At 34.1% G+C, this 26,975-nt stretch overlaps 6 protein-coding genes across 11 annotated transcripts; 3 read left to right on the top strand and 3 right to left on the bottom strand.

Annotated features, from left to right (window-relative positions):
• The first annotated feature begins 174 nt into the window (after positions 1-174).
• Positions 175-2,133, top strand: LOC105777868 (transcription factor bHLH87). Its single transcript, XM_012601363.2, has 2 exons — positions 175-378; positions 482-2,133. The coding sequence occupies exon 2, from the start codon at positions 497-499 to the stop codon at positions 1,736-1,738; it is 1,242 nt and encodes a 413-aa protein (XP_012456817.1). The 5' UTR covers positions 175-378; positions 482-496; the 3' UTR covers positions 1,739-2,133.
• A 1,774-nt stretch (positions 2,134-3,907) lies between these two features.
• On the bottom strand, positions 3,908-9,086 carry LOC105777867 (uncharacterized). The gene is made up of 10 exons (XM_012601361.2): positions 8,654-9,086; positions 7,973-8,215; positions 7,189-7,350; positions 6,964-7,073; positions 6,119-6,227; positions 5,117-5,272; positions 4,860-4,975; positions 4,594-4,760; positions 4,201-4,331; positions 3,908-4,114 (listed from the first exon to the last, which is right to left on the bottom strand). The coding sequence occupies exons 1-10, from the start codon at positions 9,005-9,007 to the stop codon at positions 4,007-4,009; spliced, it is 1,656 nt and encodes a 551-aa protein (XP_012456815.1). The 5' UTR covers positions 9,008-9,086; the 3' UTR covers positions 3,908-4,006.
• Positions 9,087-10,755: 1,669 nt separating this feature from the next.
• LOC105776472 (40S ribosomal protein S30) lies at positions 10,756-12,006 on the top strand. The gene is made up of 3 exons (XM_012599133.2): positions 10,756-10,905; positions 10,996-11,133; positions 11,796-12,006. The coding sequence occupies exons 1-3, from the start codon at positions 10,902-10,904 to the stop codon at positions 11,840-11,842; spliced, it is 189 nt and encodes a 62-aa protein (XP_012454587.1). The 5' UTR covers positions 10,756-10,901; the 3' UTR covers positions 11,843-12,006.
• A 156-nt stretch (positions 12,007-12,162) lies between these two features.
• On the top strand, positions 12,163-16,145 carry LOC105776470 (glycosyltransferase BC10). Its single transcript, XM_012599129.2, has 2 exons — positions 12,163-13,842; positions 15,359-16,145. Exons 1-2 carry the CDS (start codon positions 13,318-13,320, stop codon positions 15,995-15,997), a joined length of 1,164 nt encoding a protein of 387 aa, XP_012454583.1. The 5' UTR covers positions 12,163-13,317; the 3' UTR covers positions 15,998-16,145.
• Positions 16,146-16,234: 89 nt separating this feature from the next.
• Positions 16,235-19,196, bottom strand: LOC105776471 (S-adenosyl-L-methionine-dependent uroporphyrinogen III methyltransferase, chloroplastic). 2 transcript variants are annotated; one of them, XM_012599130.2, is made up of 5 exons: positions 18,277-19,196; positions 18,097-18,177; positions 17,916-17,985; positions 16,907-17,184; positions 16,235-16,730 (listed from the first exon to the last, which is right to left on the bottom strand). In XM_012599130.2, exons 1-5 carry the CDS (start codon positions 18,832-18,834, stop codon positions 16,584-16,586), a joined length of 1,134 nt encoding a protein of 377 aa, XP_012454584.1. In that variant the 5' UTR covers positions 18,835-19,196; the 3' UTR covers positions 16,235-16,583. The 2 variants fall into 2 exon arrangements, with proteins under 2 accessions (XP_012454584.1, XP_012454585.1); XM_012599131.2 differs by having other exon boundaries at positions 18,097-18,174; positions 18,277-19,193.
• A 2,277-nt stretch (positions 19,197-21,473) lies between these two features.
• LOC105776469 (putative disease resistance protein RGA3) lies at positions 21,474-25,360 on the bottom strand. 5 transcript variants are annotated; one of them, XM_052622651.1, is made up of 3 exons: positions 22,397-25,360; positions 22,011-22,090; positions 21,474-21,880 (listed from the first exon to the last, which is right to left on the bottom strand). In XM_052622651.1, exon 1 carries the CDS (start codon positions 25,335-25,337, stop codon positions 23,469-23,471), a length of 1,869 nt encoding a protein of 622 aa, XP_052478611.1. In that variant the 5' UTR covers positions 25,338-25,360; the 3' UTR covers positions 21,474-21,880; positions 22,011-22,090; positions 22,397-23,468. The 5 variants fall into 5 exon arrangements, with proteins under 5 accessions (XP_052478611.1, XP_052478612.1, XP_052478613.1 ...); XM_052622652.1 differs by having other exon boundaries at positions 21,474-21,857; XM_052622653.1 differs by having other exon boundaries at positions 22,011-22,085.
• Positions 25,361-26,975: the final 1,615 nt, after the last annotated feature.

Raw genomic sequence — 26,975 nt, 5'->3', positions numbered from 1 at the left:
ATACTATGTAAGTACTTTTCTTTACAACAGCTCAAGGTAGATGAAATATCTTCCTTTCACATTAAAACTTTATGTTTTCCTGGTTCCTGTATTGTTTCATGTTTATCTTTTTTTTGGATGATTTCTTGGGGGCAATTTCTTCAAATTTTGTTTTTTGTTTTTATACAGGACAAACTTCACTTGCCAAGACTGACGTTAGCAATGGTTTTCTTTTTGGGGGTTGATGATCACAGTTTTAAAGAGGACGGTTAGTGGGCACTACTAGGTTGCTCAGAAAGTGATATTAAGCTGAGGTTTGATCCAACTTTGTCTTATATTCGTCACTCGTTGGTTTCTTTTGGCAAAGATAATAACCAGAGTGGCGGCTTCCTGGATTTGGTATGTACTATCTTTTATCTGTTGATGAAACTCTATATAATAAAGTGATCATAAACTGCTTTAGAACCTTTCAGTTATGTCATGTTGTTTTGCTTTGTCTCAGAAAAAAGTTTCATCCATGGATGGCTTGGGATGGAATGGCTCAGAAATTGAAGCAAAATCGTTGCCTGTGTGGAACAATCAGCGAAATGATATGGAAGATAGTTATTTCTTAATTCCCAACTCTTCAAATTCTTTCATGTATGGTGGCAAGATGGATGATCTGCCAGAAGATATATTCTATCAAATTCAAGAACTGCAAAAATCTGGCAACTTGGAGGATGCTTTACAACAAGGGCTTTGCTCTTCTCCTTTGATGAGTAGAGCTTATGGTTTTAGCACGTTAAATGGTTCGGTTTCTGATATTGGCATGCCGGTTCACTCACAAGGCATCAATGGTGGTGATGCTACAACAACAGGAACTCTTGAGTCCCTTGATTGCTTGATCTCTGCTACTAATAGCAACACTGATACATCAGTTGAAGATGATGGGATTTCCATGATTTTCTCTGATTGTAAGAATTTATGGAATTTTGCTGCTAGCAGTGCAGTTTCATCAGGGTCTGAAAACAATGGCTCAAATACGGGAAGAAATGAGCACGATGAAATAGTGTCCCAGAGTTCTTCAGATCGATGCATCAATAATGGAAATCTATCACAAACAAAGTCTAGTAATTCTTCAAAGAGAAAAAATGACCAGACTGGGCTAACATTTGGTCCAAATTGTGGTTACTTCAATCTTCTTCATACTGACCTTTCTGCAACAGAAGGTGGTTTTAAGCTCATCCCTGACAACCCACCAAAAGCAAAGAAAATCAGATCGGAAAAGCATTCGAGCTCATCGAATATCAACTTTCAACAGCCTGCAAGTTCATCAGTTTCTTCTTCCATTGAAGAACCTGATCCAGAGGCCATTGCACAAATGAAAGAGATGATTTATCGAGCTGCAGCGTTCAGGCCTGTGAACTTAGGCTTGGAAGTGGTGGAGAAACCAAAGAGGAAGAACGTGAGGATATCAACCGATCCACAAACTGTTGCAGCAAGGCAAAGGAGGGAGAGGATAAGTGAGAGAATTAGGGTTCTGCAGAAGCTGGTTCCTGGTGGGAGCAAGATGGATACTGCATCAATGCTTGATGAGGCTGCAAGTTATCTAAAGTTCCTTAGGTCCCAAGTCAAGGCACTAGAAAACCTAGGCAACAAGCTTGACACAATGAATGCTCCTCCTCCTTCAAACATTGCTTTCAACCACTCTCTCCCCATGCAAACACATAGCTTTCCACTCCTAAACCCTAATGATCATATTCACCATTCCCAGAGTTGAAAAAAATATTGCACCATCCTTTCATCTTCATAATGATTAACATGTCCCAGTCTCAGAACAACTATATTAGAAAAAATCCAGGGTCATCATCATTTTCATCATTACATTTTATCCTCTGTTATCTAGTGTTAGAAAAATATATATATCTTCCTAATGAAAGATTTCATGATTATCACCATCATTGTATGCATCACCCAAGAGCAGAAAGGGAGCTTAGTTCTTGACAACCTTTTTTTCACAAAAAAAAGGCTTAGCAATTATAGCACTTATGATTAAGATCAAAGGCCAGAAAAGTGATTCTGATCATCACTTTACTAGTGTAGTTTAATATAATTTGTTTAATGTATTCTCAGTACTTGTAAAAGCTTTTTCTTTTTCATGGAGATACTTTTATATATGTTGGTTTTTTCTTTAATGTATAGTACTTTGTTTAGCTAACCAAAGCAAACAAAAACATTCTCTAAAAAAATCTGTCCGCAGCCAGTGGTTCGGTCTCCTTGATTCAATCCAAAGCGTGCTCTTGAAAACCACCCCGGAATCTAATTGCTCAGCACATGTTTATGCTTCTTTTTTGGCAGGTCTATTTGTGATTATTCAACTCCCACTTCTGTTTTATACTTTATACAATCCCTAGGATCATCCAACTAATAATGCCTTCATGATGATGGTGATGTGGGGTTTTTATAAGTTTTTAAATACTTCAGCCTTTTCTTGTAAAAGTGGGGGGGGAAAAGTTGGGTTTTGATTGGATCAAATGGGAGGGGGGTTGTGGTTTGGAAGTAGATGCTAAATTTAGACAATCTGTTGAGAAAGTAGCCCATAACTGAGGCTGGGGTTCTTGGTTTTTTGTTCGTCATTCAAACTGACCACATTCCATAAGTTTCAAAATAACCAATTTGCATGTGCATTGGCATATTTGGAGTTCAAGTTGGGACAACTGACTTTGTGTTGAGGCCTTGTGGTTGTAGCTAGCTGTTGCATTGGTGTCGTATGGACAGCTATATGTTTGCCTTTACGTGCTTCTGCGGGCTGACTAGTGACTCTTAGTGTAATAAAGGGAAATGCTATTTTCTTACCTGTGGGAACAGATAGCTACACTGTTCTATTTTTATTAGCTATCCAAATACGATTGAATACGACTACATGCATGTATTTCGTATAGTTGAAAGAATATATTTTATATTAATATCTTCTTACATTTATTACAAAGAAATATCATATAAAAATATTTTAGTATTATGAGGACTCGGCCCTCAAGTATATTATTGTGGTAAATATATTTACACCCTTATAGGTTTTAAATATTACATCACCACTTATTTTTGAGAAAAATCTTATAAACATACAAGGCAACTTATTTTTTTACTCAATCCTTTTCACCTTTATATAGGAGGAAAAATGCATGCTCAAACTTTGTTTTCTTGATCGTTGCAATAACAATAATATTAATTGAATTAAAGCTCAATCAATACTAGTACTTATCGTTGGGTATGACTTTTATTTCAGTCAAATTTAAGAAATAATTTTTCAGTTAAACTCTGTTTATTTATTTCAATCAAACTTTGATTAGTTTAGATTATTTTATTATTATTTGACTCTATGAATTTAGCCTGTAAATAGGCTCTTTTATAACCTTAAAAATACATTAGAACTCATAATACATTTATAGAGAACATTTATAGAGAATTTTAAGTTTACGTTTTGAAGGTTCTTTATTTTTGAGTTTTCGAGGTTTAATTTTTATCTCAATCTTTTGTACCCTTCGTTCTTTTGCAGTTATAATAAAATTATTTTTTCTCATGATTTTTTATTCTCTTTGGAAGGATTTTTCCACGTTAAAATTGTGTGTTCAATTTCTCAATTTATTTCGCTATTTTTTTACTTGTTACTTAATCGGGTCGATCCCAACACTTATATCGTTATAATAGAAGAAATAACTCAAAAAATTCTTTAAAGTCTCCATTAATTACACCTTGATTGAGAAACAAAATACATCGTATAAGAAGCCTATTTGAAGGGTGCAAATTCTTGAATTTGGGACTCAGTTATGGAATTAAATTTCACCATGTTTATTCATTAACATGTACATTTTTTACAGAAAAATAGAGCAAATTTGATATTCATTATTCCAACCAAGTAATGCAACAATTAAAAACTATGGACCAAAAATATAAAACAAAATTGAATTATTATAAGTTACAGTACTTAGAATTTTTATCATGAAATAAAATAGAGAATCACATATATCCCATAGGTGAAGGCTATCATTCAACAAAGCTCCAATAGGCAAACACATTCAATATGGGGAGTATGAGGGAACATGTCTACTGGCTGTATGCTTTTTAACTTGTAACATCCTTTGATATTTTGCTCCATCTGCATCAAATTGAGGTTTTCCAAATGGTTCATATGATAGATTATTAGATTTTCAACAATGGAGATGAAAGATATACCATACATACCACACCATGGCAAAGGTAATCAATGTCGCGAGCACAAGTAGCGGGATTGCATGATACATAAACAATTTTTGGAGCCTTAAGCTTTAGCAGAAATTTTATTAACTTCATGTGCATACCGGGTCTATTTGGATCTGCAAATCAAGTTGAAAACTTCAACATCAACATAGGATAGATGCAGATAATTCCTCAGATAAAATTATGTTCAAGATTTTGTATTACCTTTTTCTAAACAATATGACCAATAATTTCACCAGTTCCAACCCCAATTTTCACTCACCTTGCAAAGCTATCAGGCATCACACGCATACACACACTCCCCTATAATAATACTTCAAACACTATTTAAAATAGCAAGTAAAGCTACATATACAAGGTTTTTAATAGGAGGATAACCTGAAATAACGATATCTGGCTTTGGAAAATGCTTGCCAAAATTTTCATCAATTTTATTAAGATCTCCTTGAAGGAATGTAGTATTACTTATTCCATTCAGCTTGGCATTTCTATGAGCATCTGCAACAGCTTGAGCAACAACTTCATATCCATAAACATGTTTAGCCCTGAAAAATATAAAATTATTATGGCAAAGTATGATATTTGTATGACATCTCCCTACATGAGTATATGAGACCAATTAATACAAGTCGAGAAGGGAATACTTTTTTGCAAGTGTTAGGCCAATGGTTCCTGTCCCACAAAATAAGTCGAGGACAATTTCGGAGGCATCTCCTCTCAGGCCAGCACAATCTTCAATTAGTTTATACAGAACCTCAGCCTAACAATGTAAAATCGTTTCAAATTAAAGTTATAACTCATGAACAGTAATCATGAAAGAAAACAACAAAAAATCCAAGTAATAAATACAGTTAAAGAAGCACAACATATGAAGGCATATAATATCAGTCAGAATACATACCTGATGAGTATTTGTCTGGAAAAAGGAGTTTGCAGAAATTTGAAATGTTAAACCTCTCAGACTTTCGGTGATTGTAGATTTCCCATACAATGTATACTCCTCCTCGCCAACAGATGTGTTACCAACCGAAGTATTTACATTATTCATAATACTAACCTAAAAAGCATCAGGCAACAAACAGAAAACCACAAAATTTTGTCAATAAAAAATTTAATAAGATCATGCTAAGCAACACACTTTCTCTAATGAAGAATTACATTCAAAGGATATCATGACCAATTTAAAGATGAGTTTCAAAAAAAATTTCAATAGGAAAGATGGAAGAGCATAAAGATGTACAAATAAAAGTCGCCTGAGGGGAAAAAAAAAAGAGTCTACTCAGAATCCAAGAACAATCAAGAGAAACATTTTAATGTGTTCTGTACATCACTCACAATAGAAGGAAAAAAATTAGGGAGCAACTTAGGATTATAAGCAAATGCTAGCATGTAAACAGTCCATCTTTAAGATTCTCAAGCAAAACCATAAGCAAAAGACAATGAGGATTGCAAATTTGATTGGGAATAAAGCATAAAACTTTTACTTCAAGTACCTAATCAGTAAGTAGACATTTTGAGTTTTTGTCCAACTGAAGGGGAGAAAAACCGTGATTGAGAATGCTGGCTTTGACATCGTAAATTTTTTTTCTTTGATCATATCATTTGATGCAAAGAGATTTATGAAGCCTCATTTTGCATCAATTATTGATTTCCAGTCAGTCAAACCAATCCACCCTGGGATCTAAGAATGAAACTAAAGAAGCTGGGGAGATATAAAGCTCGCTCTATCGGATAACTGGTCTTGTGGAGTTTAATCAGATTTGGGGTCACTCAATTTTCATCCAACACAAGAATCAAGCCACGGATAAAAATTGGGTGGCCTGAGTAGGTCAAAGGCAAATCTCACCATATAAACAAAATAAAGCAAATCCACATTTACAAAATTAGCATAATTAACACCTACCACTTCAGGAATAGCTGAAATTTTCTCAACCAGGGGTTTCAGCATCTCTGGCTTGTAAGATGAGGTGACAAAGTTAACCATAAGTTCAGGGAGATCAGTCTTCATGTCCCTGAAACACAAATCGTAATTTTGGAATATGAAGGTAACACAGAGAAAAAATGATAATTAAAGATCCATGAACTTAGAGAAAACATATATTGAAACCATTTGATTATTTTCTTACTATAAATGACATCATTTGATAACATGATTGCATGAATAAGCCAAAAGACCAGAAGTTGCCTACTAAGTACCAAATTTGCACAAACTAGAACCATATAAATAGTGATAGTTCCTCCAGTCACCAGTTCCTTTCTTAGTCCACAAACCCACAAATCTCTCCTTTTATGGTAAAATCTTGAAGAACTCCTTCTAAGAACACATACAAGTTCACCTCTTAAGTCTTAACCAAACGAGAGGGGAAAGAGATATCCAGAAGACAAGCATAATAAGTTTAGTCAACTAATGAATACTTGAAACTAATCTATGAATAATTGAATATGCTAATTTACTGAATTGATCCATCAGTATTTTATTTGGATTTAATAAGAAAACTCCCACCAGGATCTCACCACTTCTACCACTCTTGTTCCACTGATCTTTTACTTTTCAGTTTCTACTTTCCAGATAGTCTAACAGAATATCTTAGCCTATTAGTCAAAAATGGTTAAATACAATGCAACTAACAAGAACATGTACTTAGTTTTTGCAATACTAGTGTCTAATATGTGTAGTCATAAAGAAACACATTATGCTTAAATATGAAAACATAAGCGGTAGCAGATTAAACAATAAAATAAAAGTACCTTCCAGTTCTCAGAACTAGATGTTTAAGAAATCCAGTATGGGAGTGAACATTGTATGGAGAAAGACCTAGTTCTGGATCTTTCCAATTGTCTTGGACAGTTGCAAGGATCTACATATCTAAAATTAAGTATATCATATAACAAAACTAAGAAGATAGCTTATGTGCATTATGTGCCTTAAAGAACAAACAGTGCCAAGTAATAAGAGGAAAACAGAACACACACCTTGTTTGCAGGCTCACTTTGTAATAAACATTTGTCCACATTTAGTATCTTATCAAAATAGCCAGGAGCATGCAATCCTAGTGCATAATTGTCAATACCATCTAGTTTCTCATGTAATAATTCCTTGGGTAACCATTTCTGAGTTCCAAATGAAAACTCCATCTGCAGAAGCAGGAAAGTAGCAGCTGAGAATGTATCATACGCAGAAATTTATTTGGCCAAAAGAAACTGTAAATTATTAGCACTAAGTTATATGGTCAATACAAATGAATGTAACTGATCTCTATTTTCCTTTAACAGAAGCTGAAACAAAATAAAAGAACCCCAAAAATATTTGGAAAAACAGTATGTATACAAGATGCAAGAACTTTTTTCTTTCTCACAAACTTTCCTTGGCTCTAGGCATAAGGTGTAGATTACAATGTCATGACTACATAGTAATGCAAGTGTTCCCATTGTTGTCTACCTCATTCATTAAACAAGTGCAATTTTCTCTATATGCAACCCAACACATCAAAACTACCTCACTGGAGTTAGGGAAAACGAAACTAAACAAAAAAAAAGTGCATGGGTTCGTACAAATCCAAAAACTATAAGATACTTCAAAACGGATCCCAAGTGACAGAAGTCCCAATACAAATCAGATGATTAAATTCACAAAAAATGCAGACCACACCAACTACTTGACAATATGCTTTTAAGAAGCTAGCTAGAGATATAAATATCCCCATTTTAGCATAGAATAGAACTAAGCCTTACTAAGCTCTAAATATACCACACTAACCTTATTCCGATAATGAAATTGTACATCACAGGGAACTATGGGCTTCATAATACATTCGAAATCCGGATTTTTATCAGAAAACTTCCCAACATGGATGACCAATTCACGTACTTGTTGCTCCTTAGCTCGGAGCTGAGCCTCATAAGACAGGTTTTGTGTTTTACAACCTCCACAATATGATGCATACGCACAGGGGGCATCTACTAAGTCCCTGTGAGGAGATAATGTCTTCAACTTTGTAACCTGTATATTAACAAAATAAAACATCATATAATTGATGAAGCACCAACTCTCCATAAACAATTATCTAAACCCATATAACTATTTTCATCAAAATTTAACCCGACCACATTACTCTAACGCCTTTCACAATGTCATAAACCAGTTTAGAGGAAAATACACAAACAGAGTTCATGAACAAATGTGAAATGCTTCAGATTACAAAAACAATTATTTTGTGGAGATTACTCTCTTCAAGACATTAACTCAAAATTTGAAATTTGTAGCTAAAACAAAGATGAATAGATGATAACTTGATTTGCTTATGGTTGAATCTCATGAATAGCTAATCATAGATAATGAACTCAAATTAATATTCAATTTACCTCAGCGGATCTTCAAAATAAACAAACGAATTAAAAGGACAAGATGGTGGCTATGGTGAGAATGCATATCATTTACCTCAGCGTAACTTCCTTTCTTACGACTAACACGGCCAATGAAACGTTCTCCAGGAAGTGCATTGTCACACAACAAAACAAACCCAGAATCTGCCACCTTGCAAACACCTTTGCCTTTAAATGCCAAGCTTTCACATTCGAGCTCCAAGACTTGGTTTTTCTTTGGAAAGAAAGCTTGTGACTTGCTGTTGGTGGTCTTTTTGGTGTGGTCAGTATCGTTGTTGTTGCTGTTGTCAGGGTAGGTTAGGAGTGGGTCTTGACTGGAAAACGCGAGAGAGGTTGTGCAGCTAATTTTGCGGAGCCATGGCCGAGTTAAGGTGAGGTGTCTTAAGGCATGGCTTGGGATGGTGGCCATTTTAGGGGTTTTGGGTTTACGAAGATGGAGATAAATATAGAGATAAGGTCTCACATAGTATGCAGTACACCCGGACCGAGCTAATTAAAAAATTTAGGTAGGTTTTTTTAAGTTGAAACTCGGTTGAATCTAAAATTTTGTTTAAGTTTTAAAACTTTACTACAAACTTTATATTATTTTTTTATATATCAAATCATCAAAATAAATATTTTTCAACAAATGAAATATATAACATTAAATAAGTACAACTTAGCAAGCAATTATATTTAGTTTCTTTTATGCAAATTGAGTCGAGTCCGGATAAAAAACTTATCCAAAACTTGACCAATTTAGAAATAAGCCTTATTTCTTATAAAACCTAATTTTTAAACTTATATTTTACACAAACCATCTTATTTTTCAGCATAATTTACCATTAACAAATCTAGTAAAAAGATATCACAATAAAAAACAACACGATTACTAAAATATAAGATGTAGCCTTTTATATATTTAAAACATAATTGATTTTAATAGTTGAATGTAATATCCATGTTATGTCCTTTTTTTTCTTAATCATTGCAAGTTTTGGTACAATAAACATTATACCAAATACTTTTTCTTATTCTGATTTTGGGTTTTTTTATCTAAATAATACAAAAATAATTAATTACAAAAAATATAAAAAAATAGATTAATTACGAAAATAAACATTTTTTATAGTGTTCTGAAGGTGCCGCCTGACAGTGCCGCGACACCAAGCTTTCAAATGGGTAAATTACCTCATAAATCTTCATTATTTATTATTTTCTTTTATTCCCTTTTCAACATAAAAAATAGAGAGACATCTTATCAATTAGTCCAAAAAATTTTCTACCAAAAAGTATTTTTATAAAAAAAAGTCGATTTCAACCGGAAATAAATTTTATTTATTTTTAAAATTAATTATAATTTTATTATCAATTTGATTTATGGACACGATATAAAATTATAATTATAAAAGCTTTAAAAAATCTTATTATTTTATAAATTATAATTATTAGTTAAATTTATAGTTTCCAAATATAATGTGAGTAAAAGAAAACTACTATGAATACTATTAATTGTTATGTCGACATTATTTAAACAAAAATATTTTTGAAAAATAAGTAAAATTTATTTCTAGTTGGAATCAACTTTTTTACAAAAATACTTGTTGGTAGAAAAAATTTTTTGAACTAATTGATAAGAGGTCTCTTTATTTTTTATGTTAAAAGGGGAATAAAAGAAAATAATAAACAAATAGGGTTTATTAAGCAATTTCCCCTTTCTAAGTGTGACGGCACCTTAAAACCGTAAAATTCCATATCAAGTCATTAAATATTTTAGGTCATCACATTTCAATCTGGTGCTGCGAATTTGTCAAGCGGCACCGTCAGAATACTATAATAAATATATATTTTCATAATTAATATGTTTTTTTATATATTTTTTCGTAATTAATTATTTTTTTAATATTATTTGAATAAAAAATCCTATGAAAAAGAAATTGTTTTATATAAATTTCAACAAACTCAAACTAATTATTGACAAATTTTAGGATAAATTGATTTTAAAAATTGGAATTAATATGACATTATTTTATAATAAAAAATTCCCATCATTTCAATTAAATTAGTAGCAGAAAGAAAATATGAAAAGTTTGAAAAATGAAATGATATATTAAACGATTTTGGACTATAAAAAGGCCAACCCAATTTTTGTTTTGAGCTGCGGGCTTCTATTTAATGGCCCAAACCAATTTCTAAAACGGTTCAGATTTGTTCTCTAATAAATACCAGATAAAGAAACCCTAACCCTAAATTCCTCTAGAAGTCGCCATCCTCTCTTACCACCTGTAATCAGAGTCCAGTTAGAGAAGCGACGACAATCACAAATGGGTAAACCCTCAGCTTCCGATATAATTTTATTGCCAATTCTTATATTTAATTTAATTTGATTTTTTATCTATGAGTGTGATTGGCGTACAGGTAAGGTTCACGGATCGTTGGCACGTGCCGGGAAAGTGAGAGGGCAAACTCCAAAGGTAGCGAAGCAAGACAAGAAGAAGAAGCCCAGAGGTCGTGCCTATAAGCGGATGCAATACAATCGCCGTTTCGTCACTGCCGGTTAGCTCATCTCTTTTCCTTGTTTATCTTTTGTTCTTTATATATATTACGAGTATTGCTCAAGTAAAATGAAAAAGTAGTAATCAGTTATCCCATTCCTTTTTTAAAAAATTGGTTATGTGAAAGAAAGTGAATTATGTTTACAGTTATAGTCTGCGGTCATTTTAGTGATGAAATTATGTTGTTAATTGGTTTTGGATTTTGTTTCACAATTGGATTTAAGCCAAATGTAACGTGACCACGGATTTATCAGCATCTTACTTTATCTGCAACATATATGTAGTTGATAATCGTTTTGTTCGGCATATTCAGAAAGTCCGGTTCAATGAGTACTTTACATTGTAGCTCTAATTACAGTGAATCATTTTAATGATGAATTTGCTGTTTTCTTGGACCAACTGTTACTGTCAGTTATTGTCTGCTCACCCTATTTAGTTCCTTCTCCTTGGGTTAGATTAAGTTAGGTGAATTTGGTGCCTTGACCATGTTACTTTTTACTAGGAGTTATCAGTTTTATTTGCTTATGGTCTTTTATTTATTTATTTATCTTCTTAAATTCTTTTGAGAATTGATTTGTTGAAGAAGGTTTATTCTTGTGTTTCATCCTGAAATTTTGCACATTGAGCATGTAATGGACTGTTTTATTGGTTTGGTGTTTGCAGTTGTTGGCTTTGGGAAGAAGCGCGGACCCAACTCGTCAGAGAAGTGAGGCCGGACATGTAGGAGTCTTACATTATATTGATAATTTTCTAGCTTCATTAGCATTACATTGTTATGATTTAGTTTGGAGTCTTTCTTTGCTTTAAGAAAACTATAACATCGGTATCTGTTGTTTTGAAATATTTACTAAGGCCCTCCATTTCTGATCCTTTACATTCTTTTTCCTATTTTCTTTCCTGCACTATCGTTAGATGATTTACTTACCTCTAATAAGGAATATGGAAAAGATGTGGTATATCAGTCTCCTGTTTGATGGAGAAAATTAAACAATAAGTATAGATGGCCATTTTTACCCCTAAGCTTGAACTCAAGCTGAGTTGAATTTGCGTATTCTTATGTTTGACTCATGTTGATTGTGAGCTTGTATTACTTGAATCATAAACTTTAAGCCCTAAATCATCTTATTTGGAATGAATCTCAAAAGTGGTGGTAGTGATTTGGGCATACTGGGCCTCTCCTAGTTTGGGCTCTATGGGCGTTTGACTTTCAAGCAGCATGCTCTATTGTCGTGACCCATGTGGGGGAAATTTCTCGTATCCGAATCATTCCCCATCTTTAAAAAGTAGAAAATTACTTGTCCATCAATCATTTTCAATAATTCACAATTTGACATCTCCTCATCTCTTATTTGCAACATTGTGGTGTTGGTCCAATGAGTAGTAATCCCTTTGCTTACTTTATAATCACTTTTTGTTTTTTTTTCTTTTAGATTCTTTTTAACGTTCTTAAAACTGAAGGAAATTCCAGAGGTTAATCAAGAATTGTATTCCATCTGAAAAGTTGATCCCCCATTGTTGAAAACTGAAGACAGTTCTACCATCACCAGTAGCCATGGTTGCACAGTTCTAAACGCAAAGCAACGGACAAATATACTTGTTACCATATTCTAGGTTTCTCCATTTTTTTTTTACTTAAAACAGTTTCAACTTAGGTAAAAAATAAAGTTAACACCAACAAAGAGAAAATAAAAAAATAAAGAACATTCCATGTACACACAAAAGCCATTAAAGAAAAGTCCCCTAAATCTGTCTCCTATTACCAAAAAAAGACAGTAACCCAAAGCTAGCGGCATTCAAGAAATCGATCCATCTCGTTTCCTATTAAATTCAACCTTGGTAAAAACACACAAACATCCCAAACGTTTCGTAACAACACAACTTTGTTCCCTTCTTTTCTGTCTTTAAATCTCTTCAGCATTGTTTTCATATGTTGTGTTTTATTAATTTCTCCGATATCACGGGAATAAAGCTCCTTGATTCTTCCAAATCTTTTTGTCCCTGTTCCTATACTTATTTCCCTTCTAGTTTGTCAAAAGCTCATCTATTCTGGGTCACTGCTTGTTTATACCACTAATCTTTCTGTATTAAGACAGTGTTTCAAAGTCTTGGTTTTATCACCTGCGTGGGAGAATTTTGGATCCTAAAAGGGTCCTTCTTGGTTTGGTTCTAATTGAGGGATTAAGTTATGATGCAGCCAAGGGTAGTGGCTATGGAGGAAGGTAAAGAACCCATTTCTGGAAACAAAACGAACCTCTTCAGGGCTTTGCCTTCCAGACTCCTTGTGTTTTGTTTGTTGTTTCTGGGTGTGGGCCTCGGATTATCGATCATCAGTATGTATTCAGTGCGATTTTCTATGGTCCAGCAGCTAGCAACTAAAGCAACATCCGCTGTTCAGCCTTTGTTTCAAGATGATGGTACTACCATAGACAATTTTATTAGGCCTCCTTCAAACTTGATGCATAATATGAATGATACAGAATTACTGTGGAGAGCTTCATTTGTTCCTCAAATCAAGGATTATCCCTTTAAGAGAGTCCCCAAGATTGCCTTCATGTTCTTGACCAAGGGTCCATTGCCACTGGCTCCTCTTTGGGATCGATTCTTCAAAGGGCATGAAGAACTTTACTCGATATATGTCCATGCCCTTCCATCTTACACTGCTGGGTATCCGCCATCATCTCCCTTCTATGGGAGACAAATCCCAAGCCAGGTATCAACTAACCTTTCATATTTTTTCACATTTGTTGTATGGAGACGTTTTAACAGAAATTTCTTGAGCTCCTTTTTGTTGAATTTTTGTGATGGTTACTTGGTCCATTTTTCTATTAATTTGTTCTCCTTTATCTACGTTTTTCTATGTTAGTTTACCAAAGAGTTATGTTATTTATGAATTAATTTCTATTGCAGATTTCTAATTTATTATTGAGTCATGTAAATTTATTTGCAATAAGAGATGGTAGAATCCAGAATACCCCTTTTTAGTGATTAGATGGTGGTAGTAATATTAACTGCTGAAGTGAAATGTCAATTTTAGACTGTAGTACCAAAATTTAGGGGTTAATTCAAATATGAATGGATGTGTTCGACATGGATATACTCAAGTTTTTCCCTTTTATATATTTAGAGGGTAATACTCTTGTATCCATGGTCAAATATGTTTTACATGTTATGACATGATTGATACTATGAAAAAGAAAATAAGCCCGTAGCATTAGGTTGAATGTTGCTCAAACGCTTCATTTTCTTTGACGTACCTGTGTTTAACACTCATGTATGAGACATTTTTGGACATGGCATGAGGATATATCCTCCGAGGACTCCAACTTACATGAAAAAGACTTAGAAAAATTAAACATATCCATGTCAAACACATACCAATATCCAACACCTAGATATAGCTTTGGGTCGTTTCTTGTATGAGAATCTTTGCATTGGTGCATAACTGAAGCTTTTCGCTGCAACATCTATCTACCATTTCTTCCTCATTGTGCCTGATGCTTATTAATCATCTCCCTACTCCTATATTATTTTGATTCTTCATTTTTTCTAAAGTTTCCATGTTCGACATCTAAGTGGATATGGATTTGGGGATACGATCTTCCAAAGACCCTCCAAAGCATAGAAATCTTGAAATTTTTGAACATATCGGTAGTGAATACTATCTATATCTGACAGTTCCACCCAAGTATGAGTAACATAGCCCTACTCTACTTTTTCTGTTTCTTTTTTTTTTTTCCTTTCTAATCATAGTAATTAGATATGTGTTTGAGAATCAGGGTTAGTTATAAATAACTAGCAATATTTTGGATGAATACATCTTGTAAGGTCTAAAAAACTTGTGCCTCGATTTCTGGGTGATTGGTGAGAGCAATCTTTGCCTCTTGGAGGAAGTCTTGGCCATTGCAATCCACCTAGGATGTCAATGCATGAAACTTCAAAAAAATTTACGCATATCCGTGCTAAATACATACTCGTATCTCACACTTATACTCAAGTTCAAGTAACATACTGATTAACACAACTGGTTGTACCTTCCTTTTAAAATGACCCTTTTTTGTGCTTTGAGTTGTAAATCTTTTTGTACTTTTTATTTTGAAAAACTTGTTTGTACTTGATCAGCATTGCGTTGCATTTTCAAACACTAGCATATGAAAAATGAAAACATATTTTAATGAAGGAAGTTCTTAGAGACAACATTATACGTTGTTCTGTACAAATCTTTGCAGACGGTGGAATGGGGAAGGATGAGTATGTGCGAGGCAGAGAGAAGGCTCCTTGCCAATGCATTGCTCGACATCTCCAATGAATGGTTTATTCTCTTATCTGAGTCCTGCATTCCTCTGCACAACTTCAGCATAATCTATCGTTACATATCGAGATCAAGGCACAGTTTTATGGGTTCATTCGATGAACCTGGACCTTACGGGAGAGGGCGCTACAACCCACACATGCAACCAGAGGTCACGCTGAGCCAATGGCGTAAAGGGTCTCAATGGTTTGAAGTTAACAGAAAGCTTGCAATCGATATAGTTGTGGACACCACTTATTATCCCAAGTTCAAAAAGTTCTGCCGTCCGGCTTGTTATGTCGACGAGCACTATTTCCCAACAATGCTGACCATCCAGTCACCTCATCTATTGGCGAACCGGACTCTTACTTGGACTGACTGGTCAAGGGGTGGGGCTCATCCGGCCACATTCGGGAAAGCTGACATAACAGAAGGTTTCTTTAAGAAAATTTTTGAAGGTCAAGTCTGTCTATATAATGGCCAGCCATCAACTGTTTGCTATCTTTTCGCAAGGAAGTTTGCTCCAAGTGCTTTGGATCCTTTATTAGGGTTGGCATCCAAAGTTTTCAGGTATTGATTAGAGATTATGTAAACTATGCAAATGAGTTATAGTTAAAAGCTAACCCTGTCTCTGTTAGTGAGGATTAAATTCAAAGGGTTACAAAAGTAGAGATTTGAGACCCATAAATATCTTTTTTGTTATTGTTAGTTTATTGTTTTACTAATTATATTGGTAATAAAAACATATAAATATCAATACATAATTTTCTCTCAAATTTATGGTAAATCAATGAACTCACATAATAAATTACACTTTAAAATAAACTAGTATTGGAAAAGTATCCAACAATATTTTATTTGTCAAATTAAGAGTAAAAAAAGCATCAATGTTACAAGTGTGAGGCAGTAAAGCAATTGGCTCTGTCCCATCAAATAAATGTAAAAGAAGAAAATTACAACTGGTCACAAAAGAAATGACAAACAAAATTCGCAATGAAATTTGGTGGCTGCTGCTGCGTCTTGTTGACATTAACAAGTCCAAGGAGGACCAAAATGCTGCTTTTGCCTACACCCAGCCTTGAAATTGACCTCTCACTTGTTATTAAAATCCCAAATCCATATTTGTAACCTTTTAAGCTGCTGTCTCATAGATGTCCTTTTAGTTAAACTTCAACCAGACGAGATGCTTCTGTCAAAGACTGCGGCCAAAATGGTGAAAGGGCAACAACCTTCCCTATTATGATTAGGGTTGGTGATACTAACTCCGCCGTTTTGATTTTATCGGCAAGATCCTTAAGTTCTGCAAAGACCTGTATCATTATTAAAAAAAAAAACGTACTTAGTTGGCATAATGGAAACGAGATTTATGGTTTCAGTGAACTGCCTCCTAATGCATTAATTCATGTTGTGTTTGACATTGCAAATCCTACATAAAAATGGAACCACTAGACGTCCTTGGTGTTGTAATGCATGACATTGTACTTACCATGCGCTGTTGAGGTGTGGTTCCTCGCTCAACCGCAGTGGCTGGTGTATCTGGTGGTAGGCCATGATGTATCAATTTTTGGGCAAGAGAAGGGAGGGTGGATAAGCCCATGTAAACCACTAAAGTTGAATCAGGGTCAGCAGCATTCTCTGCAACAAAAAGAGGATCGGTTCCCCCTTTTCTTGAGTGACCTGTGAGAAACCTAACGCTATTTGCAATGCCTCTATGAGTCAAAGGAATACCCAACTCTGCTGATATTCCAGAAGCAGCAGTAATACCTGCAAGGCAATAAGTATATTAGAGTTGAAAGGCATTTCTCATAAAATCAGTTCTATATTACTATGCTTTTCGATTCTTCAATATCAAACATCTTTCCTAACCAGAACTCAACAGTCTGCACAGGACCAACAAGATTGAAGACATCTTAAAATTTTAGTTCTTTTGGTTATTGTCTCAAATGCATGAACCCGTATGCTAAAGAGATGCAATAACCTATGAGAAAATGCTCCCTTTCTCCATCCAAAAATATTTCCTATCATTTGAAACTATCTCCAGACAAGCTTAACTAAGAATAATATGAATGCAGCTAATGCAGCACATATGATCAACACACGTTACACACCTCAGCTTTCCCCTCTATCTATGCATTGTTGTTTCGACAAACCAAAATACACTTAACCCCTTCTAGAAAATGAAGGATTCCCATTGAGAAAACTTTGAAAAGCTAATCAAGCGGGTAAGATAAAAGAATCGGTTGAAAAGTACTAAGTTGAGGCAAGTCCATATCATGTAAAATCAGTAGACAATGACAGCCTTTTCTCAAATTCAGGAATCAGGACATGAAATCAGAAGAAAAAATGTTGGTCAAAATGGTGTAGTTCAGTATTTTACACTCAGCCAGGGATGATTTAACCATTAGCATCATCAAATGTTTTTCCTCAAAAACAAGGAACTTAATCTATCATAAATGGCTAATGCAAATTTAGAGGATTATTGTAGAGTATCATACCAGGGATAACCTTGACCTGAATCCCCTGCTGTTGAAAAAAGTCCATTTCTTCTCCACCCCTTCCAAATACCTAAAGATCACAACATTTGTTCCATGAAAAAGCCCCAGAAGGAACCAGACTTAATAACGCATTTCTACAAATTTACGGGGAAAAATGCTGGTAATTGTTTGAATGACTCACCAGTGGATCCCCTCCTTTAAGTCTAACAACAGTAGCTCCAGCTTCAGCAAAACTCAGAAGCAACTCATGGATTTCTTCCTGCTAAACAGCACAAAAAATCAATGAACTGGCCAATTGCATTAAAAAGAAAACCTGAGGAATCTAATTGACATAAATCACCCAGAAATTGAATAACTTCACCTGAGTTCGACTATGATAGCCAGCAGTTTTGCCGACATAGAGAAGCCTGGCATCGGGGCCAACCAAGTCCAATACAGCATTAGAAACCAACCTATCGTACAACAAAATATCAGCTTTTTGTATGACTTTGACAGCTTTTAACGTCAAGAGATCGGGATCTCCAGGTCCCGTCCCCACCAAGAAAACATCCCCCAGTCCACTTTTGGGTACTTCGCCGCCACAGCTTTCTCTCTTATGTTTCAAAACTTGGAGCAACTTCCTGAGCTCCGGCAGCTGCAAAGTGATGTCATTTAACCTTATGGAGTCGCTATCAGCCGGGACGGAGCAAGACGCGGCTTCATCATCGCAGCTAAGAGACGGCCGCTGCTGGTTATCGTTGTTGTAGACCCACTGGTCCCTTTGGTACCTCTGCAACGAGTGCTTCTCCGTGAATGGTGAAGATGAAACGCTGGAATTGCACCGTAAACAACAAATGGGTTGCAAATGCGAAGAGCCAAATTTCTTTAAATTGAGAGCAGAGAACGAAAGGTCATAGTGATGGGTATAGGGAAGCGCCATTTTCGTTTACAGGATGTTTGTAAAAATGCCAGAACAGAGACTCAAAACCGGCAGACACAAAAAGAGGGATGTAGCTGTCTTTAATCAGCCTACAATGTTCAGAACTTGTTCAAACAGTTTTATATATATATATATATAGAGAGAGAGAGAGAGAGAGAGAGAGAGAGAGAGAGAGAGAGATGGAGAGTTTGGGTTGGATTAGGAGTTTGCTGCGAAAGAAAGGACTGTTTTGATCATTGAAAAGATGAGAAGACAGTGGCAGCCACAATGGTGACGATGGAAAAGAGCTTTTGGAGGCACCAAGAGAGACTTATTTTGTCACTCTTTGCCTCTTTGAGTGGGGCAAAGGTTTTTGGTTTTTCTCTTTTTCAACTTTTATTTTTTTTTATTCAAACAATTGCAGATCACCCAAAATAAAAGCAAAACAATCGAAGAATGAATATTATTCGGTTAAAGCTCACTACAAGTCCCTGTACCACATCAAAAATTCATTTTAGTCCCCCTACCATTAGAAAGAAAATTTTAGTCCCTGTACATTTGAAAACTGACATTTTAGTCCCTACACGTTAACTTTGCCATTAGTGGAATGACATGTAGGGATTAAAATATTAGCTTTTCAAATGTACAGGGATTAAAATGTTCCTTTTGATAATATAAGGACTAAAATAAACTTTATAATATAGTACAGGGACTTGTAGTAAACTTTAACCAATATTATTGCTATCATTTTTTATACATCTCTTGGTCCCTGTCAATATTAAAATTAAACAACAAATCGGTCCTCTCGACAAAAATACTAATTTAGTTATACATTCCCAAATTAAGCAAATAAAGAAAATTATTTTTCTAAGTAGAAAATTAATGTTATATTTATAGCTTCCGTTAATACATGTTACATCTCCAAATTATAGTTGGTTGACTTTTAAAAGCTAATAAAAATCGTAAAAATTATAATGAGTTCAATAATTTTCCAAAATTTCATAAAATGATATATTTTAAAATTGAAAAAAATTCAAAATAATCTTCATAAATTCAAAAAGAGTTCCAGAAATGCATTAATTTTAAATATATATATATTCAGGACTTTTATGACTTTTTAAAAATTTTAATGAATATATTTTTCAAATTATTTTTATAATTTTAATAAAATTTTAAATATTTTATAATTTTTCTTGAAGATTATTTTTAATTTTATATCTTTTCAAAAACTTAGAAAGTTTCATCAAACTTTTATAATTTATATATTTTTTCATTTAATTTTATATCATTTTCAATTTTAATTTTTTAAAGTTAATCGATTATAATTCACACATGTCATGTATTGATAAAATAATCAACATTATTATCCAAATTAACATGGATTAAATTATTTATTTTAAAAAAATATTAATTTACTCAATTTTAAAATTGATAAAACTTAGAGGGTATTTATATTATTTTTAAAATACATGGATTTAAGAAAATAATTTGTGAAAGTAGATTTTTATTAATGGATTAGCTTAATACATATTTTGGCCACTATATTATACAAAAGTTGTAAAAAAATCATAAAAGTTCTTAAAAAAATTAAAAATCAAAATTCTAAAAAAAACCTCGTAAAAGCCTAGAAATTTTTTTTTAAAATATGATATATTTTCAAAATTATTATATTTTGAAATTAAAAAAATATTAAATTATTAAAAATACAAATGAAACTAGATAAATATATGTCTAAATTCATCATCCTGTCTTAAGATGAACCTGGACGTGGATTTGTCCAGATAAACATGGACAACTGGTATCCGCTTCTTCGTTGGCAAAGGCACCAATATTCTGTTAGTTTCATTTAACAATCCCCGTGAACCACTCTAGTCATAGAGAGAAGAAAATGGGACCCATGCCAGTCAAGTCAAGCAGGCCCCCTTATAAAAGAATGTGCAAACAATTGCACAAATGGTTGCACTCTACATATTTCTCAAATGCTTTGTGCTCCACACAGTTGCTGAGGGTAGTGGTGTACTTAAAAATGGTAAATTTTTAATTTAAGTCCTTTATAATTTATAAAATTTTAAATTAGTAATAATAAAATTGTACTTTGACCTTCTTAAAAATAATAAAAATTTGATTTAACTCCCTAAAAATTATAAAGATATAGGCTATTAAAATAATAAAATTATATTTTTACTATTATAAAAATATATCATCTAATTCAAGTCCCCAAAAAAATTTCAAATTCCGTCACTGACTCCAAACTATTCTATCTAATCAGCAACAAAGATGTCACGTTCAGAGGTCAGGTGCCTAAAGGCATTGTGATACAAGAATGGACTCAATGGAATGGAGATCTCTTCAAATATCTTAAAACACAAAATCATAAAGCAGAATGTCATATAAAGAATAAAAAAAGGTTGCTTTTAGTACTGCAACCAAGGTGGTTGGTACTGTTTTCTATATCCAGACATGAATATCGGATACAAGTGCTTCAATAAAAAATGAAAGGTGGAGCAATGCATATGGGATTTGTAGAATATTGAGGAGTTACTGCATGGGCTCCTTTTTTAACTCCCAACTTTTGTATGTGGTTGACTTCAAGCATAGATATAGATTGGAAAAATCAGATGGCATAACCTTCAACTCAACTAATTGGTGTTGGACGTGGATAATGAAAGCGAAAGACTTTTTAATACTGTAAGTAAACTTTCCAAAGCAAAAACATAGGACTCATTCAATAACAATATATTCAATGTGATGTAAACATATACTATTGCTGACTTTCTGTAACAACTTATGGAAGTTGGTGCCATGGTTTTTGAGTTCGACTCGGAACATATTATTTGACTGAAGCATAAAACTGTTGAAAGGGTTGGATTTTCATGCAACGCCGGAGAAATAAATGAGGGTTCTGAGGAAATCAAGCATTATATTCCACCTCTAGACGCCAGACTGCCATGTGATTTTCTGTTGAGGAAATTAGCACATTTCCTTGGAAATGTGCATGGGAATGTTACAGGAAGTAAAATGGATTGTTTATCTAGTCTAGTTACCTGTGCATCACCACCAGGGATAGCTATAAGAATCAAGAGGTGTTCACAAAATAAACAGATTAATATTATTAAGAGCTCAATGTTTTCAGATGAGATGCATAATAGCTGGGTGAAGATTACAAAGGAAAAGCCAATATGAAGTTGCTTGGCTACCTGATTTAATGCTGCAAAATTTTGTAAAGATCAGGTTTTGGCAGATTGGTAGCATCCAGGTAAATGGCTCCGTAACTAACCTAACAATGGGATAAAAAGAGTCATACAACTGTTAGATTAATTGTGCACAAATGTCATGCATAACTTAAATGTTCAAAATTTCTTGTTTAAAGATATTGCTGCATTTGTAGGAAAGATTGGATGTTAGATATGGAATGACTCGTACTCTTTGAACACAAACCCGGAAACTAAACAATGGATATAAAAGTTTGTTGCAAAGCATGGAATATGGCTTGTATATAATTGTTTCCTCCATAAAAATATAGTATATAATTTAGGATTAGATTTAGTGATGTAAAAAAATGCAAAAAGGAAGATTATCATACCAATGCTTTGAAGCCAAGAAGAGTTTGATCAATTCCCATCTCTTTTCACGTCTTCGCCATCAATTGTGATGGTAGGGATATGAGAAATGTAGTGCCAGTCCTCCCCTGTCCCATTTCTCAAATAACGCTCCGTCAGGATCGGGCAATTGAAGATATCTAATACTTGCAGAGTTGTCTTCTGAGGAAGATGGCGTGGCAAAGACTTTAACTTGAGGCAACTATTGATTTTCAAAGAACAAAGAAGTGGCATAGTAGTGAGTAGGTGTCCGTAATACCACTCTTGCCAACCGTCCATAGATTGAAATTTAAGATGTTTCAAACAGGGGAAGGCAATATTGTTATTAACTGATGATGATGATGATGATGATGCTTGCCCCTTTTCTGTTTCTGCTCCCATAAATTCTTGGCCCACTTCTTTCACATTCTTCATTTCCCATATCTCTAGATGTTCAAGGACTGGCAACTTCCACATGGGAGGCAAGGTTTTCCAATTAAAACAGGCCCATAGTCTAACTCTCTTCAGCATGGTCAGTGACACCATCCAACTAGGGAAAGCGGTTGGACCATTCATGCGATTTATGTTCAAAGATTCCAGATACGGAGGTGGTTGTAAGGCTTCGAGAACAGATGATTCATGAGCATATGCTCCTTCCAGAACTCTATTACCTTTGTACTTGAAATTAAAGGATAAAGTCAAATTACGAAGGCCAGTCTTCTTCCACAGTCCAGCTTCCTCTGCTTCACTTCGTCTGCTCACATCTCCCAGTCCTATTATCTTGAGATTTCCTCGAAGATGAGCAAAGTTTCCCAAATAACCAAGGTTGGACCTACCCACTTCACGCCCTATAAATATCTTTCTCAAATCCCCACCAAAAAGGTTGCCAACTACAAACTCCTCTAATGTCTGTAGAAGAGTTGATCTTTTCAGTCCAAATGTCATGGATGTGCATCCATATGTTTCTGCATTTTGAAGATGTCTCAAGTTGATTGGCACTTTGAATCCTTGAATACTTGAGCACAACCTGATGTTCAGAGTTTGCAAGTTACATAAGTCCGACAGTGTCGTAGGCAATTACTTTAATCCTTTATTTCCCTCCAAACTGAGATATCTCAGGTGTATCAGTTTCCCTATTTGGCATGGAAGTTCTGTAATTGAAGTTTGCCTTCGAAATTTGTTGCTCAAATCTAACATCCTCAGGCAAGTTAGTTCATCGAATAATCTCGGCAAAGATACATTTAAAGTGGATGAGTTAGAAGGACATGAGTCAACTAGGAGGCTACGAAGCTTTTTAGCATTATAAAGGAGACTTGGAATCACAGCCTGTTCATTATCAAGGATTACTCTTAAATGACGAGCATTTTCATGATACCATTCAGCTCTTTGCTCTTCAATACCATTGCTGGCTACTACATAGCATTCTCTTTTTCTCAAAAGTTGAGCAAAGTCATGCACTATATCATGCATTTTGCATCTGATTATACCATCATCATTTTCATCCGTCTCAAACTCTTGAAAGAAAGAACGCATTGCTAAGTTATCGAAGTACTCTTCACCAACAATCTCCATCCCATTTCCGTCTCCAAGAAAACCTTGAGCCATCCACAACCTGATCAATAAATCCTTCTCTATCTTGCAACCTTTAGGGAAAATGGCACAATAAGAGAAGCATTGCCTTAATGGCGCAGGCAAATCATAATAGCTTAGTAATAAGGGAGAAAAAAGACCGGTTTCAGCCTCATCAAGCTCCCACATATTACTATCCAAGATTCTTTGCCATTGTTCTCTAGATTTTTTTAAACGTAAGAGACCTCCGAGTGTTTTTGCTGCAAGAGGCAAACCGTTGCACTTATCTGCAATTTTCTTACCGATGTCTGCCAAAATCTGACGCGCTCCGTGATTCCATCCAGAAAATGCTACCTGACTGAATAAGGACCAACACTCTTCTTCAGACAACTTCCCCAAATGGAATAATCTGGTACAACCCATTACAGTAGCAACATTCTCCTTGCGTGTGGTGACCAAGATTTTGCTTCCTGGGGAGGCACCACTTTTAAGACAGCATTTCAATGACTGCCACTTCCTCTCATCTTCTGTCCAGACATCATCAAGAACAAGTAGGAACTTTTTCCCCTCAATAGATTCATGGATTTTCACTAGTACAGTGTTCAACTCACCCAAACCCGACGGAATACCCGTTAGAGCTTCAAGAATTGCTTTTGCAATCCTCATCTCATCAAAGGGATCTGAAACACACACCCATAGTTTCTTCTGAAAATAGGCGTTCACCTCTCTATCGTTGTAAACTATTTGGGCTAAAGTTGTTTTCCCTATCCCTCCCATCCCCAAAATGGAGATTATAGGGATTCCCCTTTCTTGACCATTTTCGCTTAGCAACATGCTAATAATGGTGTTTTTATCTTGGTCTCGACCACGTATTTCAGATGCATCAACAAAACATGTGGTTTTAGGTCTTTCAGGCTCTATATCATCATTCCGACTTAGATTTACAATGAAAGCAAAATCATCTTTCTCTTTTGCAATGACTTGAAGACTTTCACTTAGCTCTTTAATCTTGGTGGCAATACCACGACGCCCAACAAGTCGTGGAATAGAATTGGCGAAGGGCTGAAGCGAACTTAACCGAAAAGAGCTTTGAGGTTCCTCGATTTTCGATCTGATAACCGCGGTGCTCCATTCGTCCAACAGGTCTTCAATATCATAAGCTACGTTTTGAAGCCTATCAAGCCAAAACTTAACTGCTTGCTCCTTCACTTGTCTTTTCTCGGCGTCCTCAAGGACAGCTCGGATGGTGCAAAGAGTGGTGCCGATCTTCTTGACTTCTTCGTTTACACCAACAACGAGTCTCACCCCGTTTTCAGCAACTTGAAGGCTGATGGAGGTTAGCCGTTCAAAGACTGCAGAAACAATCGCTTCCGTCATGGCAAGACAGCACTCGTATTAGAAAGGGTAGCTAAATTTATATAACTATTATAAATGAAAATTTTAAAAAATATAATATTGTAAAAAGAAAAAAAAGGCGAAAATATCAAAATAATTTTTTTATAATATTTATATTTTTTATTTTAAATTATATCATATAAAATCTAATATCTTGTTTAATAATTGAATTTATAAAAATATTTAATTGATATAACCTTAATAATTTAAGATATAATTAGAAGGATTTGAAATTTAATAATTAAAAAGAAAAGACAATCTATTATTATATGCTTTAGCTGACGGAATTTTTCCTCATGCCAGAGTCCAAATGATTTTTTTTTTATTTTTTTTCGCTTTTGGTTACTTGAAAAGCAAACCTAGCTTCACCTCAAACGTTTTGGCCCCCGCATGTCAGAAAGCACTCCAATAGATTACAAAAAATGAATAAACTATTGGTAAAATAACATGTCTTTTAAGTATATGTGGAGACAATATATGGGTGTGGCATGTGGGAACTGGGAAGGGCTTGGTTGTCCTCTCAGTCAACAAATTGCCATTTCTCTTTCTCCAACTTGAAGATTCCATTTCTTCACCTTGCCAAGCAATTTTGTTATCACTTTTGGTAACTGTTGGATTTGGTGTGTTTAATTGTAAATATTTATTTGTATATTTGTAATTTGTATCTTTTAAAATTTTGAAATTTTTATCAAACCTTTTATAATTTATGTAATTTTTACGAATTTTTCATTTATTTTATATTTTTCAATTTTAATTTTTAAAATTTAATCGATTATAATTCACCACATCTCATGTATTGATAGAAATAATTAATATTATTATTGAAATTGTCATGGATTAAATTACTTTTATTTTTAGAAATATCAATTTATTCAATTTTGAAATTGATAAAACCTAGAGAGTATTTATACTTATTTTTTAAAATATATGGATTTAAGAAAATAATTTGTGGAAGTAGTTTTTTAAATTAATGAATTAGCTTAATACATATTTTAGCCATTATTCTATACATAAATTCTAAAAAAACAAAAATCCTAAAATTTCTTTGAAGAATTTAAAAAATCAAAATTCTAAAAAAAACTCGTACAAACTGATCGCCACTAGACGTGCAAACGTTTGGATTGGAAATATTGTAGCAAAAGAATATAATATTAAGCAGTGGTGTCCGTAAATATACGGGTCAAATTGTAATATAGTAAAGTGTTACAATGAAACACTTCGGGAAGTATTCCGAATATCGTACCCAAAGAAAGTTGAATTAAGCTAAAATTCTCTTTTCTACACTAACAAGGTTAAACAGTAATAACCTAAAATTATAGTACGAAAACTAAATTTAAATTAAATAACAAAAATAGCATAAACTAAATTAAAACTAAGGAAGACAATTTAACAATCAAAATTAACTCAATTAAACAAGCAAAAGATTAACTCACATCAATGTTTTTAATTAACTTCAAAATTTGGGTTTTATAGAATTAGCTATTAACTAACCAATTATTATCTTTCAGCCTCTAACTAATTAATTAATCAATCAATACTCACTTATCTTTCGACCTTACTTTCTTGATCAGGATAAATTATGATTTACTCGATAAACTTATCTTTTGACCTTGTTTATCC

The sequence above is a fragment of the Gossypium raimondii genome, chromosome 10, assembly GCF_025698545.1.
Source record: "Gossypium raimondii isolate GPD5lz chromosome 10, ASM2569854v1, whole genome shotgun sequence".
Classification (NCBI taxonomy): Eukaryota; Viridiplantae; Streptophyta; class Magnoliopsida; order Malvales; family Malvaceae; genus Gossypium; species Gossypium raimondii.
This window is presented reverse-complemented; position numbering and strand designations above follow the sequence as displayed.

What these genes read in the sequence shown, in the direction of transcription:
- LOC105777868 (XM_012601363.2), top strand. Translation starts at nt 497, where the DNA reads ATGGATGGCTTGGGATGGAATGGCTCAGAAATTGAAGCAAAATCGTTG.
- LOC105777867 (XM_012601361.2), bottom strand. Translation starts at nt 9,007, where the DNA reads ATGGCCACCATCCCAAGCCATGCCTTAAGACACCTCACCTTAACTCGG. An exon ending in AGAAAGGAAGTTACGCTGAG is followed by an intron (nt 8,216 to 8,653) that starts GTAAATGATATG and finishes GTTAATATACAG; the next exon opens with GTTACAAAGTTGAAGACATT. An exon ending in AAAGTGAGCCTGCAAACAAG is followed by an intron (nt 7,074 to 7,188) that starts GTGTGTGTTCTG and finishes TTAGATATGTAG; the next exon opens with ATCCTTGCAACTGTCCAAGA.
- LOC105776472 (XM_012599133.2), top strand. An exon ending in TCGCCGTTTCGTCACTGCCG is followed by an intron (nt 11,134 to 11,795) that starts GTTAGCTCATCT and finishes TGGTGTTTGCAG; the next exon opens with TTGTTGGCTTTGGGAAGAAG.
- LOC105776470 (XM_012599129.2), top strand. Translation starts at nt 13,318, where the DNA reads ATGATGCAGCCAAGGGTAGTGGCTATGGAGGAAGGTAAAGAACCCATT. An exon ending in GGAGACAAATCCCAAGCCAG is followed by an intron (nt 13,843 to 15,358) that starts GTATCAACTAAC and finishes AAATCTTTGCAG; the next exon opens with ACGGTGGAATGGGGAAGGAT.
- LOC105776471 (XM_012599130.2), bottom strand. Translation starts at nt 18,834, where the DNA reads ATGGCGCTTCCCTATACCCATCACTATGACCTTTCGTTCTCTGCTCTC. An exon ending in GCTATCATAGTCGAACTCAG is followed by an intron (nt 18,178 to 18,276) that starts GTGAAGTTATTC and finishes TGTGCTGTTTAG; the next exon opens with CAGGAAGAAATCCATGAGTT. An exon ending in TTAAAGGAGGGGATCCACTG is followed by an intron (nt 17,986 to 18,096) that starts GTGAGTCATTCA and finishes TGTGATCTTTAG; the next exon opens with GTATTTGGAAGGGGTGGAGA.
- LOC105776469 (XM_052622651.1), bottom strand. Translation starts at nt 25,337, where the DNA reads ATGACGGAAGCGATTGTTTCTGCAGTCTTTGAACGGCTAACCTCCATC.